A 13,394-nucleotide genomic window follows, 5' to 3' on the forward strand; every position below is an offset into this window, starting at 1 on the left:
ATAATACTAGGAATACAATGTAACAATTACTTACTTTTTAAGGGTATTTTTCTCCTCTATTATTTTATCCTCGTTATGCTAATCCACTGTTCTTATTCCACACTTTATCCCACATAAAATAACATGCTAATTCTTGCATAATTTAATGTCGGTATTTTTTGATAGCGCCAACCAAACACTACATAGATTATTGGGGATTATTTGTTCTTATACAACCATCCAAATGCTGCATTTAATTATGCGGATTGTTTTTCTTGGATAACTGTGGCTTGCATTCATCTCTACTATTTTCACATGGTGCCTGCTACCTCTCATTAGCTCATGTACCGGGTAACTCTGCCACCAAGACTGTGGAAATTTAGGAAGAAATTTTTTGCCTCTGCTTCAACCAAATATTGTATGTGGGATTTGATGCTGGGATCATTTTGACTAAATCCTTTCAACCAAACTATATTAGTTAAAGTATATGGACGGGGCAGCTGGAAAATGTATTCAAGTTTGCTTCTGTAAACCTCATTGTGCTTTTGGCATTGGCAAGTATGCTATAGCTACTAAGAAGCCATACAGGCACGTACCTGCATTTCCGCAACTTGCAACAACAAATAAAATCTGAAGATTATTACTTACAACAGCCTCTCTACTCCTCCATGAGCTGGTAGTGGTAAAGTCTGCATACACTCTATTCTTTTCAGACCCACTTGTGGGATTTCACATGGTATGTCGTAGTTAAATTACTTAAAAATTACTGCACTACGCATTGTGTGATAAATTAACTATGTATTACTACTATATTACATATCTTAGACAACAAGGAAAATCTTCCATATGATTTTCCAGGGTGGACTTTCCTGTCCATCACCTAAACAGTTACAAAAGATTAGAATAATAGGTCCCTTTACAAAGGGTCTGTACTTAGCCGTAGATTTGGCCAACCGGACCAAAGATGAAAAACAAGATATGAAGCTCCTGTGAGGTAGCAAATGTTTAATAGAATGGTTGAAGTGCACACAAACTAATCCAACACCGCTGTTATTAGAAAACAAAATAGGATTTGATAGAACTAGAGAGCTTGACAAATCAAGCAGTCCTGTTTTCATGGGGGTGGACGTTTGCGTGGATAAATGCATACCATGCAGCAGAAATATACACCAAAAGACCAGACGAAACGAAGATTATGAGGAAAGTAACTGATATAATTGTAGACTTAGCTCCACAGAATAGCATCCCAGTTTTGATCTCAATCACATTCAACATTGAAACCATAAGAAACAAGCACCCCATAACAGAGGAAATGGCTGTCATCAACATTCCTGCTCTAAGGAGTGTACCATTGACAATAACACTGAAACCATGAGACAGATCTTCGCTATAGAGAAGATTGAGGGAGAGTTTTATGGCCTGTGCTACTAGTGATGAGAAGAGGAAGAAACTGAACGAAAGCACCTCAAAGATTACTAATTGTTTAACTGTTAGAATCCCTGGCTGACAGCGTTCGCTACTGTTGAGGCTCTTTTGCCCTGGAGATGCAAGAGATAGTCCCACAAAAATGGCAATGGTAAAGAGTGAGTTCACATTTATGACTCCGTCTAGAGCTGTCACGACTACACTGTGTTTGCCACTGCTGCCTGAGTTTCTGGCAAATGGCAAAAGCAAGATTATACATATAGGTTATTTTAAAAATGAACAAAAAATTAAGGGTAGCGGAAGGGGAAATCAGGGATGGAATTCCCTCACCTCACCAACAAGGTGAAAGTTCAGGTAGCCAACCAACTAAGCTACTAAAATTCTCCGGATTATACATTTAGGTTATGTCTTTTACCAACTATAAAATTTCGTAACAATTCAAAACAAAGCCAGCCAACCATTCTGAACATGTACATAACCAGTAAGCTAACACATTAAACTGCCTAAAAAACAAAGGATTCAAACTATACATATACTATCAGTTCTATCACTCCAATTTAACTGATTATAGCGTGAGAAACTCGCGATTTTTTTTGTATTACCAGCAAATATTTGTCATAAATATATCTTGCACTTGCTTTATAAGCAACATAATTCATATAAATATTCTTTACAATAACGTTAAAATGTAATAATCTACATACTCTGAAGGTGCCATGGCTGTGCTCTAAAGCTAAAATGAGTAGTTATGTATTTGTTTTCTAGGAATGTTTACAATGACTGAAAAAAGTAATCTACAGGCCCTGAGGTTTTATACATGTGTTATGTGTATCCTCAATTTGGAGGTAAAGTATTTTAATGCATGATTTGCATGGAGAGAGAGAGAAATATTTTGTTGAACTGTTCATTTTTCGTATTTGGATTAATTTGCTTACTTGAAAAAGGCTTTGATAGAATTTAAATAGAGTGAATTACAATTAAAGCTAATATTCTAAAGAAAAGGTAAGACATCTGCATTTTTTATGAGTTCAATCGTTCTTTACAAATATTCTTTTAGTTATATGACTCCCTTTTAAAAGATTATTCTAGCATGTGCCCAATCATCTCGGTTTCTTCGACTCAGAGTCATGCTGACTTGAAAAATGTAAGAATTTTATATACAGTCAAGTCATTTAAAAGGTCACTAAAGATAACTACAAGTTATAAAGAATAAGACAAGTAACTCGTTACAACGAGTTAAATTGCACTCCTCCAAGAGCTTAGTAGTTCAATATACATCTTTCATATCCAATTTAACATTCAAAATAGTTACATCAATTAAAGAAATTTACTTAACAAAGTAAGGAAGATCAAGAACATATAGGAGGAAATAAGCCCAAGTGACACCAGAAATTCCACCAAAAAAGAATCCACCAGTGAATTTAGCCCATCCATCTGCAGTTTGCAATTGATCTGGCACTTTTTTCCTGCCAGTCAATGTTAATGCTGGTGCTGTTGATGGATCTCCTTCTTTGAATGATGAAATTCCATAAATTGTCAAACACATACTAAGAATCACAACAAGTCCTGCTGCTGCCAAAGAACCAGCTCCCCCTGCAATAATAGTAACAATATTTTCGACACAGAACTTAGATACATACATTTCGAAATAATGACCCTTTTAGACCATGGTCTGAAATTTTGTAGATGTTTAGATGACAGTTTAATGTTTTGTCTATTTGCACAACTCTTAAAAACTAGGGACATCTATGGTGTGAATCAACCGTGAGTTATAAAGATTAAACTCATCAAGTTAAAATTCTAAAGTCTGACTTTACCTGCATAGTCTGTGTTTCTTAACGGACCAGCCTTTACGAATGGGCCAACTAGTAAGAATCCATGGGCCAGGCCCACTTCTACTCCCCGGAGAAGTGGGTTCACCGCGGTCCGGTAGGCAGGCAAGTTGGAGAGGTACCATGCAATCAATGGACTTGAGGTGACTGGAGTTTCAAGACTTCCAATGAAAGGGTCACCATTAAGGGGCTGAATCACTTGGAAAGTTGGCTGCAGAATCAAGAAAAACAACACAAAGCAAAGGACAGTTATTGAGTAATAATCAGATCCAGCAAACCAAAATTTACATTTTGTTAGAAATTTTTTTCTTATAAGATAAGCTTTAGGTATGGCATTTGATTATTTTTTTAAGATCCCCTTTCAGGATTCCTTGCTCTGTCACTAGCCAAAGAATTAAATTACTGAATTTCCTCTACACAAGTGAAACTTTTTGTGTAATGGCAAAAGATGATTAAAAAAAGGTTAGTTCCATATATAGTTGCTCTTAGAAACTCTACGCTCCCTATTAGATTAAGGCATGCTCTTGAAACTTGATTTTAGATTGCAAGTTTGAATTCTAGGTGTGGCATTTAAATAATTTTCATTAGAATTTTAAGCTCCGCCACTTATCTAAAGAAAACATACAGAAATCCAAACTATAGGTGATTTTTTCCCATTTGTCCGAGCCTCAGTGGACAGAATTACTCGATACATAACATTTTTTAAAATTTATGGGATCTAAACAATAACTTAGTATTTTGGTTACTAGGTTCTGAATAGATTATTGAACATATTAAGTGAATCTATTTGACACAAATATAAAATCTACTGATTCGACTCCCGGCTGAGTTAGTTGAGGCATGTACAAACTGATCTGAACATTATAATTTATCTCAAAAAAAAGTAGTCAAATTCAAGAACATGATAATAAGAAGAGTGATGATTAGTTATCTTACTTTATCAGCTTGGACAGCCTTGACGGTGAAGCAAGACTTTCTTGTTGAAGGGAAAATCTTAAAAGGTGCACCAGAAATGCCTTTGGGAGTAACAAGGCCGTGACCTCTGGTTAAAGACGAAGCAAAGCTGCTCTTCAACTGGCTAGCCATTGTGGATGCTGCAGTAGCCATTTTAGAAAATATTGTTTGGCTCTGTTTGTTTGATCAGTTAGTTAGAATATAACAAAAGATGCAGACAAGTCTTGTTAATGACTGGCAAAGAAAATCTTTTGGGTTTACAGATTGGTGGTTCTTAGGATGGATGAAACTCTTACGTGGGAGCTTCTTATTGGTCAGTTTTGAAACATTATCTCTTATCCGAACTGCATTGGTCAAGAATGGATCATTCATAGCTAACTTGATTTTTGTTAAAAGAACAGGGAAAGAATGTCCCTATTTACACCCTTCGGCTCAAGTTCAAAACCTCTTGTCAGCGAAAGCAAGGGGTTTGTCTGGGTCAAGTTCGTCGCACCAGGCTTGTCTAGTGCGGGTTACTCTCTTGTGTGTGGTTTGTGAGCTATATTGCATAAAAGCAGGGATTTTACACTATGCACACCCAAAAAATAGCTGTGGTGGGTTTCCTTTGTCCTAAAAAAAATTTTAAAAAAAAATCCCTATTTACACCAAATTGACTATTTTTACATTAAGAGATACAAATTAAAATTGAAAAGGGATTAAGTACTTTTGGACTTCGGTATCGTTACTAGTTGAGTTGCGCAAATCAGCTGATAGTCGAATATTTTTTGTTAATATGAGAATTTGTCACTCAAGCAATTTTGTAGAGTCGAGAGCCTAAAGAAAAAAAAAAATCATTATATATTCCAAAAGGGTAACAAAAATCAAAACAAACCAAAAGGGTAAAAGTGTGACCCTTCACACGCCTTATAGTAAAGGGTGTTAAATTTTTTTATTGAAAGGCGTGTGAGGGTCGAGCCATGTAAGGTGTTTTGGCTCCCACGCCTTCCCCTTAACGGGATAGGAGCATAGTTGAACCAGTTTGCTAACGGCAAGTGCATTTTTGTTATGTTTCTAATAGTTTTGAGGCATTTTTGAACCAAAAACCAAATGGATGATATTTTATTTCCAATAGTTCAAAGGTGACCATTTTCCGTTGATTAAATTAAAACAATTTATATGTAAGACATGTATCTTATATTTGATTCCATTTTTGACATGCATATAAACCAATTTCAAGCCAAATTTGTATTTCGTAAACAGCAATCCATTTAGTCTTTAGACTAAACAATCCAACTTGAACTGGTTGATTTGGAGAAACCAACTTCTTCTTTTTTGATAACCATGATGTCTGGACCAACTTTCGCACACCTCAACTAGATGGAAAGAATCATCTTAGGTTTGAACCTGAAACCTCATGACTCTCAACCACTTCATTGACCACTAGATCACGCCCTTGAGTACTAGAAATCACTTTTTTTTTCTTTTTTATATAACAAAGACTAGCTCAAGATTAGCCGTGACATGCACCCAACACATTACACACATTATGCATTGCGCGATCACCACTAAACTAGAGCCGGAGGCAAGAATTAGAATCAAGAACGAAATGTGCGGATATGCTAGCATTTAAAGTAAACATTCATTACACTCCTCCAAGAGATCAGCGGTTCGATATACAACTTTGATATATCCAATTTAACATTCATATATAATAGTAAAGAAATTTACTTAACAAAGTAAGGAAGATCAAGGACATAAAGGAGGAAATAAGCCCAGGTGACACCAGAAATTCCACCAAAAAAGAATCCACCAGTGAATTTAGCCCATCCATCTGCAGTTTGCAATTGATCTGGTACTTTTTTCCTGCCAGTCAATGTTAATGCTGGTGCTGTTGATGGATCTCCTTCTTTGAATGATGAAATTCCATAAATTGTCAAACACATGCTAAGGATCACTACAAGTCCTGCTGCTGCCAATGAACCAGCTCCCCCTGCATACAATAGGTCGGGCTCATAATCTATTATATATACATAAAAAAATTGACCTAATATATAAAGTGTAATTTTCGACAAAGGAGGTTCAGATGAATCCCCTTCCGCCCCTACTTGTAGTAACATGTTAGTTAACAGCATATACAACTTAAACTCTATGTGTAAAAAATTGAAACTAGGAATTGGGCTTTACCTGCATAAGCTGTGTTTCTTAATGGACCAGCCTTTACAAAAGGCCCAACTAGTAAGAATCCATGGGCCAGGCCCACTTCAACTCCCCGGAGAAGCGGGTTCACCGCAGTCCGGTAGGCAGGCAAGTTGGAGAGGTACCATGCAATCAATGGGCTTGAGGTTACTGGAGTTTCAAGACTTCCAATGAAAGGGTCACCATTTAGGGGTTGAATCACTTGGAAAGTAGGCTGCAGAACCAAAGAAGATCAGGACATGAATTAGTTAAATTTATTGGGAGTCAATTAAGCAAAGTCTGGCACATATACATGATTCGAAGAAGGTTCAATTAAATTCTATTGTTGAAAAATTGTATCATGCATGGTGGCAGGGGCGTAGCTACTTGGACACCCTTCGTCGGGAAATAATACCGTATATATAAGTAAAATGATATACGAAGTGATTAAATAACATATTTTAGACACCCTTGACAAAAAAAAGTGTTGTAACCTAGTGGTTTTAGATGTCTTGAAAGAGCCTCAAGTGCTCATGTGTTTAAATCTCACTAGCAACAATTTTTCCCACCAAAAATTGTAATTAGGAAACTTATAAGATGCAAAAGGGGTGGAGCTACGTGGTTTAAAAGGGTTTCAATTGAATCTACTTTATAGAAAAATCATATTGTGTATATAGCCGGAATACTTGATATTTAACTTATAATTAAGCATAAAAAAATCTGAAATTGTATATGTTTGGATTTCATATGTGACATTTTATCATTTTCTGAATCTCCTAGTTAGAATTTCTGATTTTCGAAAAACACAAAGAAAATATTGAAAATCAAGAACATGATAGTAAGAGAAGTGGTGATTTGGTATCTTACTTTATCAGCTTGGACAGCCTTAACGGTGAAGCAAGACTTTCTTGTTGAAGGGAAAATCTTGAAAGGTGCACCAGAAATGCCTTTGGGAGTAACAAGGCCATGACCTCTGGTTAAAGACGAAGCAAAGCTGCTCTTTAGCTGGCTAGCCATGGTGGAAGCTGCAGTAGCCATTTTGCAAATATTGTTACACTTAGGTCAGACAGGAATATAACTGAGATTCAAACATGAACATGAGGATTTTTTAAATTTTTTGCTGGCTGACAAAATCTGTGGTTCTGAAGGTGGATGACTCTTACGTGGGAGCTTGTGATTGGTTATAAAATAATAAAACGTTATCCCTTATCCATACCTCATTGGTTAAGAATGGATGATCAACACTACATGATTCCTATGGACCTTTATTCTTTTTCATTTTTGTAAGTTCAATTTTTTAATGTTAAGAACCCAGTTTTTACATTACTAAATAACTTGAAGATTATTACAAATAATAACCCATAATTAGTAAATGAATTTAATCCTCACACCAGAAGGGCACAAACTAACGAAGTCGGGAACTCATATCACCTTTGTTGAAAAGGGAGAGGCAATGGTAATTGGATTCCGTCTCTTCTATTACATTTACATTACATTACATTACAAAGAAGTCATTCACATCGTGATCGATCTACGTCCAAGCATAGCCCCCGATCTGACTATCACGGGTGGCTCGTATTACAAAGAAGTCATCCACATCATGATCATCGGTCTACGTCCAAGCATAGCACCCGATGTGATAGATTTGGATCTACGTCCAAGCATAGCGCCACGATCTGACTATCACGGGTGGCTTTACCGGGACGAGAACAAGTTCGACATTTCTTCGTTTCCCTGATATGGTACACACTAGCAAGTAGACAAACTAGTTTATATATAATTTTCAGTAGCATCACCAAACAAACGTTAAACACGAGATTATAATGGATATAAACATGAAACACAGTGCATATATTCAAAGATTAAAATATCAGCTTTTACACCAGATTAGAAAAAGACAAGTAGGCTACATTCAGTATTAAATTCGCCCACACGAGCAAATTAAGCAAACTCCAAGGTTAAACACTAATAGTTAAAAGGGATAATCATCAAAGTTTCCAAATCAGTGCAGGTAAGGAGCCTGGTAATGGTAGCCATTTCCAAAAAAGTCATGGCCAGGAGAGAAGTTGTAAGCAGGAGCACCCATGAATGATGGAACGTGAGTGCTGGTCGGTCCAGGGTAAGCATATGATCTGTCATAAACAGGTTGCGGATACCTATCAGTCATTCTTGGATAGAAGTTCTTCTCAGTGACGACATTATTTACTCGGGGGCCATTTCCGACACCATTGGGACGAGGTCTTTTGGATTGAGGTTTTGCAACTTCAGTTGCCTTTTTCTTGTCGGCCTTCACTTTCTCCAGCTGATGAACCCTTTTCTGAAGGGGATCCACAAGGTATTGCTCCTGCTTATGGTCTTCAATGCATTTTAATACAGCCTTTAGTGCAGACAACTCTTTCTCATTGACATCATTCTGGGGAAAAAACAATTAATTATTCCAAATGACTAGATAAAATAAAAATTACACCCCTTTACAGCAAGCCTGGAATGGATTAGTATTTAGGTGCCAACTTGTTCGACTGAGGTCGAGTGTTCGATCCTCATGTAGTGTAATGCCCTAAATTTTGTGCCTTTTTGGCAATAGAGGAAATAGAGTCGGGAGGTATTAAACCCCTGGCCTTTTATACTGTATAGACTTGAGTAAATCCATGAGATCTAATTATTAACGATCCCTTGAATGAAAAATCATTCTCATAAGATATGCAAAAAAATAGTTTCAACAAACTTAAAATGACAGTAGTTTTTTAAAAAAAGTACTCATCCTCCTCTGATAAGTTGCAAATTATGCACATTTTTTTGTTTCCGAAATGATATTTTTACAATATGTTCACTTTTTAAATTGTGACACCGCTAATGAAAAGTTCTACTTACACAATTGCACGCCCCAAAGGAACAGGAGGAAAAAGAGGTTTTTATATATGGACCATGACACAATAGTAAACACTGAACAGGCATCATTTGGAAAGCAATATGATAAAAAGAAAAATGTCAAAGTCCAAATTATACCAACGCACAAGGAACAAACCTGCACAGTAGGTGATGCATTTCCAGAATTGAGAGGTGTAGATGCTTTGCTAGCTTCATTCAAGTAGGATTTCAATAGAGAAACAGGCGGAAACTGCTCTGTCAGCTCAAATGCAAAAGCTAGATTAACAGCGTCTATATGTCTTCCATTGTTTATCAACACATCAATAACACCTGTATAGAGCAAGCAGCAAACCATTCAAGAAGATAAGAGAAATGAAGCTTTAGCTTATTTTTTTGATAAGTAAGACAGCACTGACAAATAAAGTATCTTCACAATGTCAGTTCTCTAAAAAAACCAATTATGTGCAACCATATATACTAAAGTATGGATCAGTAACCTAGAAAAGAAGGTAAGTAACTAGCTAACAACAAGTTTAAAATGTTTTACACCGTCAATGTATATAAGTAAAAAGCACAAAAAAAAGGGAAATATCAAAGATGTGATGTATTCCTTTGCAGTCAAGTGTCTGGAGAATTTGCTTATGTGCTTCAAATCGCTTTATCGTTCTAGCATTATATGTTTCTTCCTATTTTTAAAGTTCTCCATTCGTATCAAATTAAGTTATTAAATATCTAGACTCCAAATGAATTAAGACTTTCAACAAGCTAGATGAGAACACTGCATTCTGTAATTTTTACCATGATATAACTATTTTTGAACCATCATAAGATTACTCTTTGAAAAATCAAGGGGAGAACCAATAAAGAGGCCTTAAGAACTCGTAAAAAATAGAAAATGTAGAAAAAAACCTTGAACAGTTAATTCTACAAGTTATGGAAACCAACCTGGCATTCTGTCAGATAATCCAAGGGAACGACAGAGATCAGCTGTTTGGCGACGACGTGAAACCATGGGTATCAGCTTGGATAAGTTCTCCTGGTTAAAGTTGGAACTAATACTAAAAGTAGCAAGTAGCTGTAAGAATGCATGAGCCTCCAAAGAATTTCCATTATTTGCATCAATGTCAAGTTCATCCAACTTCGGGTTCCACTCTTCAGCAATAGCTTTTGCACGTCCTCTTATATTTTCTGATATTATACTTGAAATGGAATCTATATCCAGGGTGTTCAATAAAGTACTGAGGCATTCCAGCAACATAATACAAGTTCGTCGCAGTCCCAAAAGATTAGCATCTTTTTTAGCATCAGAAATAGACACATCAGAGTTGTAAAACCCGTTCAGTGAATCCAGAACCAGAGAGGCAGGATTGGTTGACGCTCTTAAAGCAAGTGGAATCTCCTCCCTGAGTGCTGCCAGGTTTTTACGGTTGTCTGATATGAATTTGTGCAGACCTTCAGAATCCATATTTCGGCATAGATTCACTAGCTCTGGATAAGACTTAACTTCCACAACACCATCCTGAAAAGATTTCCATGTATCCCCTGTAACATGCCCAATCTCTGTTACATTATCGGGTTTCTCTTCCAGAACAGATGGCTCGTCTTGAACTTCACAATTAATGACAGTTGGTTCCACAGAACAAGGATTCCTATGCTTCTCCAAAGCAATTGAAATGGCAGAAACTGCTGCATCTCTTTTCTCCTGGAGCCTCTGAAGAGAAGCTTGCTCTTTAGCAATAACAGCTGTTTGACGCTTCTCCAATATCTCTGTAGATTGAACAATTTTTGTCTCAAACTCCTTCTCTTGGTCTTCCAGTTCAGTGAAACGCCTCTTCAAGGACTTCTGAAGCCCATTAAAGTGCTCTTCAAGTTGCTTCCACTGCAGGTTGAGAGTAACAGCACGGTGACTTTCCAACTCAGCGAATGCTTTCTGTAGTTGCTGTATCTTAGATGTTGTGGAGTCCATCAATGTTGCAACTGATTGTGTATCTTCCATGGTGAAACTCCCTGATGAACTATTGAAATTTCAATAAATGCTTTTGAGATAATTGTGATAAAGCAACAAAATGCTCATACCTTTGTCAAATAAAATTCAGAAGTTTTAATGTTAGATATTTATGATGTTGCATAATTATTTGTAGACAGATTATTGAAAGAGGTCATACATATTACACACCTACTAGTACGAAGACAAGCCTAATTAAAATTTGTTTTAAGAATCTGAATACCTAAATTTTTCTTCTAATCCTTCAACTTCTCTTTTTATAAAGTATGTCAGAGTTGGTCATAAATGCTCCTAAACTAATTTCACATTACCAATGCTAATAGAGCCTTTCCCAGTACAAAATACCTGCTACTCTTTTTGAAAGAGTTGCTGAGAACCCAAAATAGATCATAGTTACAGGTTCTTCACCTATAGCCAAAAAGAGAGAAAATGGCAGACCCAAAAACAGAGAGGGAAAAAAGTTATTTTGGGGTAAGGGGTGAGAGTATTTGGCGATTAAAACAGAAAGCGGTTTAATTTTGATTACTTGCAAGACTTTGCAACCCAGGACCTCATTATTTTCAATCTGTATATAGTGATTAGTGAATTATAACATACTGTGTTAAGGTTAAGCTGGTCAATCCCGTAGTTGCGACTGATAATACTAGTAAGTTGTGATCTCTTTTGCATCTTATATGACCATATCAAAGTTATGATAAAAGACTAATTCACTTAGCTCATTGTACTTGATATTGAAAAAACTTATTGCTACTTCACTTGAGGCATGCATGCAGTAGAAAAGCAAAAATTATGCCAAACACTGCAAGTCTTGCCACATTTGATTATTTTTCCTATCCATTTGGTATGGGCAGAAACATAATGATCATTTCTTTGACGTCCTTATTCAGTAAAAATCCTAAATTAGGCAAACAACTACTAAGTAAACGTAAATGTGCCATATTACCCGTAGAAACAAAATTCAGGATCAACAGATGAAGAAAAATAATACTCCATAGAATGCATTGTCAAAATATCACGTTACTAAAAGAGCTATATAAAAACACAAAATACTTACATCAATTCTCAAAAAAATTATTTAAAAAAATAAAAATAAATAATTAGAGAGCCGGCAGCAACATACTCGTCAATAGACGAAGTATAATTTTACTGAAGCTCAAGTATACGACAGTAGTTATACTGACGATCGACAAAATACACTGACAAAATAAAAAGATCAACTACTAAAATCCAAAAAAAACTCAGCTCCAACGAGCATTCAAAAAAGCAAACTTCACAACTACTGATAAAAAGTAAAACTCTACTAGTTAATTGTTGACGATAAACACTTGATCTGAAGGTACTGAGTGACGGTAACGAAGGCAACAAAGCAAATTAAATAGAATTTCAGAGTGAACTTACACGATCGGCGTCGGCGGTGATAGGCGAAGAAGAGGTGTCGGCGGCAAATCACGCCGGAGAATTCAGACCATTTTGGGTTGGGGAGGGTTAGGGTGTAGGGATTTGAGGGAGAAAAAAGAGGAAAGTGAAATGGAGAGTACAATTTATTATACAGCTACCCGACAGAGACCACTCACTCACGCAGACAGCGCACAAGCCACAATGAATAAAGAGCTTTCTACTACAGTACTCCCTCCTTTACAGCTTTTTAAAAAAAAATAAAAAATAACACCAATTAATTTATTTTTTTATTTCTTCTATCTCAATTTATGTGATATCGTGATTAGATGAGGACATGACTCAGCTAGCTAACGGTTGGCCATAAATTTTTAAATATTTTTAGCAAGTCATTTTTGGGTAAAATTTTACATGCGTTTGGCATAGAATTTCAGAGAAATATTTCACTTTAAAAAAAATATGTTTTATACTTATAAGTTTTAAAAATTAATTAAAATAGTCATAAGCTTGTATTATCATTTTATAATGAAAATGTTTCATGGAAAGCTATGACAATGAGCATAATTAGTATGAAATTGAAAAAAAAGGAAGAAAACAAAAGGAAAATATCATTGATTTGTATATGAAAAAAATATTGTTACTACTTGTAATTGGAAGGTGTTTAAGCATTATGATATCAAAATTAAAATATTAAGTACATATATTAGTGGGTATAAATTGACAAGAATGTGGTCATTACAATGATGTAACTCTTGTAATCACTATTGTCATGATCTACCACT

General features: G+C 35.9%; 4 protein-coding genes and 1 long non-coding RNA gene across 6 annotated transcripts; 1 reads left to right on the forward strand and 4 right to left on the reverse strand.

Annotated features, from left to right (window-relative positions):
- Nucleotides 1-958: 958 nt before the first annotated feature.
- LOC125874233 (uncharacterized) lies at nucleotides 959-2,177 on the reverse strand. Its single transcript, XM_049555075.1, has 2 exons — nucleotides 2,109-2,177; nucleotides 959-1,633 (listed from the first exon to the last, which is right to left on the reverse strand). Exons 1-2 carry the CDS (start codon nucleotides 2,120-2,122, stop codon nucleotides 1,078-1,080), a joined length of 570 nt encoding a protein of 189 aa, XP_049411032.1. The 5' UTR covers nucleotides 2,123-2,177; the 3' UTR covers nucleotides 959-1,077.
- A 509-nt stretch (nucleotides 2,178-2,686) lies between these two features.
- LOC125872056 (uncharacterized) lies at nucleotides 2,687-6,102 on the forward strand. Its single transcript, XR_007447107.1, has 2 exons — nucleotides 2,687-2,783; nucleotides 5,946-6,102. It is a non-coding gene; the product is annotated as an uncharacterized LOC125872056 (long non-coding RNA).
- Nucleotides 2,709-4,421, reverse strand: LOC125872054 (photosystem I reaction center subunit XI, chloroplastic-like). Its single transcript, XM_049552722.1, has 3 exons — nucleotides 4,173-4,421; nucleotides 3,222-3,447; nucleotides 2,709-2,997 (listed from the first exon to the last, which is right to left on the reverse strand). The coding sequence occupies exons 1-3, from the start codon at nucleotides 4,341-4,343 to the stop codon at nucleotides 2,732-2,734; spliced, it is 663 nt and encodes a 220-aa protein (XP_049408679.1). The 5' UTR covers nucleotides 4,344-4,421; the 3' UTR covers nucleotides 2,709-2,731.
- On the reverse strand, nucleotides 5,790-7,487 carry LOC125872055 (photosystem I reaction center subunit XI, chloroplastic). Its single transcript, XM_049552724.1, has 3 exons — nucleotides 7,212-7,487; nucleotides 6,354-6,579; nucleotides 5,790-6,159 (listed from the first exon to the last, which is right to left on the reverse strand). The coding sequence occupies exons 1-3, from the start codon at nucleotides 7,380-7,382 to the stop codon at nucleotides 5,894-5,896; spliced, it is 663 nt and encodes a 220-aa protein (XP_049408681.1). The 5' UTR covers nucleotides 7,383-7,487; the 3' UTR covers nucleotides 5,790-5,893.
- A 697-nt stretch (nucleotides 7,488-8,184) lies between these two features.
- Nucleotides 8,185-12,774, reverse strand: LOC125872227 (FRIGIDA-like protein 3). 2 transcript variants are annotated; one of them, XM_049552941.1, is made up of 4 exons: nucleotides 12,616-12,774; nucleotides 10,158-11,219; nucleotides 9,370-9,542; nucleotides 8,185-8,757 (listed from the first exon to the last, which is right to left on the reverse strand). In XM_049552941.1, exons 2-4 carry the CDS (start codon nucleotides 11,206-11,208, stop codon nucleotides 8,347-8,349), a joined length of 1,635 nt encoding a protein of 544 aa, XP_049408898.1. In that variant the 5' UTR covers nucleotides 11,209-11,219; nucleotides 12,616-12,774; the 3' UTR covers nucleotides 8,185-8,346. The 2 variants fall into 2 exon arrangements, with proteins under 2 accessions (XP_049408898.1, XP_049408900.1); XM_049552943.1 differs by having other exon boundaries at nucleotides 10,158-11,227; nucleotides 12,616-12,772.
- Nucleotides 12,775-13,394: the final 620 nt, after the last annotated feature.

Source organism: Solanum stenotomum, chromosome 8 (assembly GCF_019186545.1).
Source record: "Solanum stenotomum isolate F172 chromosome 8, ASM1918654v1, whole genome shotgun sequence".
Classification (NCBI taxonomy): domain Eukaryota; kingdom Viridiplantae; phylum Streptophyta; class Magnoliopsida; order Solanales; family Solanaceae; genus Solanum; species Solanum stenotomum.

Bases quoted from the DNA above. Each gene is read 5' to 3' on its own strand.
- LOC125872054 (XM_049552722.1), bottom strand. From the start codon at position 4,343: ATGGCTACTGCAGCATCCACAATGGCTAGCCAGTTGAAGAGCAGCTTT. The intron at 3,448-4,172 runs GTAAGATAACTA...TTGATTCTGCAG, and splicing joins AGGCTGTCCAAGCTGATAAA to CCAACTTTCCAAGTGATTCA. The intron at 2,998-3,221 runs GTAAAGTCAGAC...CTATTATTGCAG, and splicing joins AAGAAACACAGACTATGCAG to GGGGAGCTGGTTCTTTGGCA.
- LOC125872055 (XM_049552724.1), bottom strand. From the start codon at position 7,382: ATGGCTACTGCAGCTTCCACCATGGCTAGCCAGCTAAAGAGCAGCTTT. The intron at 6,580-7,211 runs GTAAGATACCAA...TTGGTTCTGCAG, and splicing joins AGGCTGTCCAAGCTGATAAA to CCTACTTTCCAAGTGATTCA. The intron at 6,160-6,353 runs GTAAAGCCCAAT...TATTGTATGCAG, and splicing joins AAGAAACACAGCTTATGCAG to GGGGAGCTGGTTCATTGGCA.
- LOC125872227 (XM_049552941.1), bottom strand. From the start codon at position 11,208: ATGGAAGATACACAATCAGTTGCAACATTGATGGACTCCACAACATCT. The intron at 9,543-10,157 runs GTTGGTTTCCAT...TGCTCTATACAG, and splicing joins ATTATCTGACAGAATGCCAG to GTGTTATTGATGTGTTGATA. The intron at 8,758-9,369 runs GTTTGTTCCTTG...TTTTTTCCCCAG, and splicing joins ATGCATCACCTACTGTGCAG to AATGATGTCAATGAGAAAGA.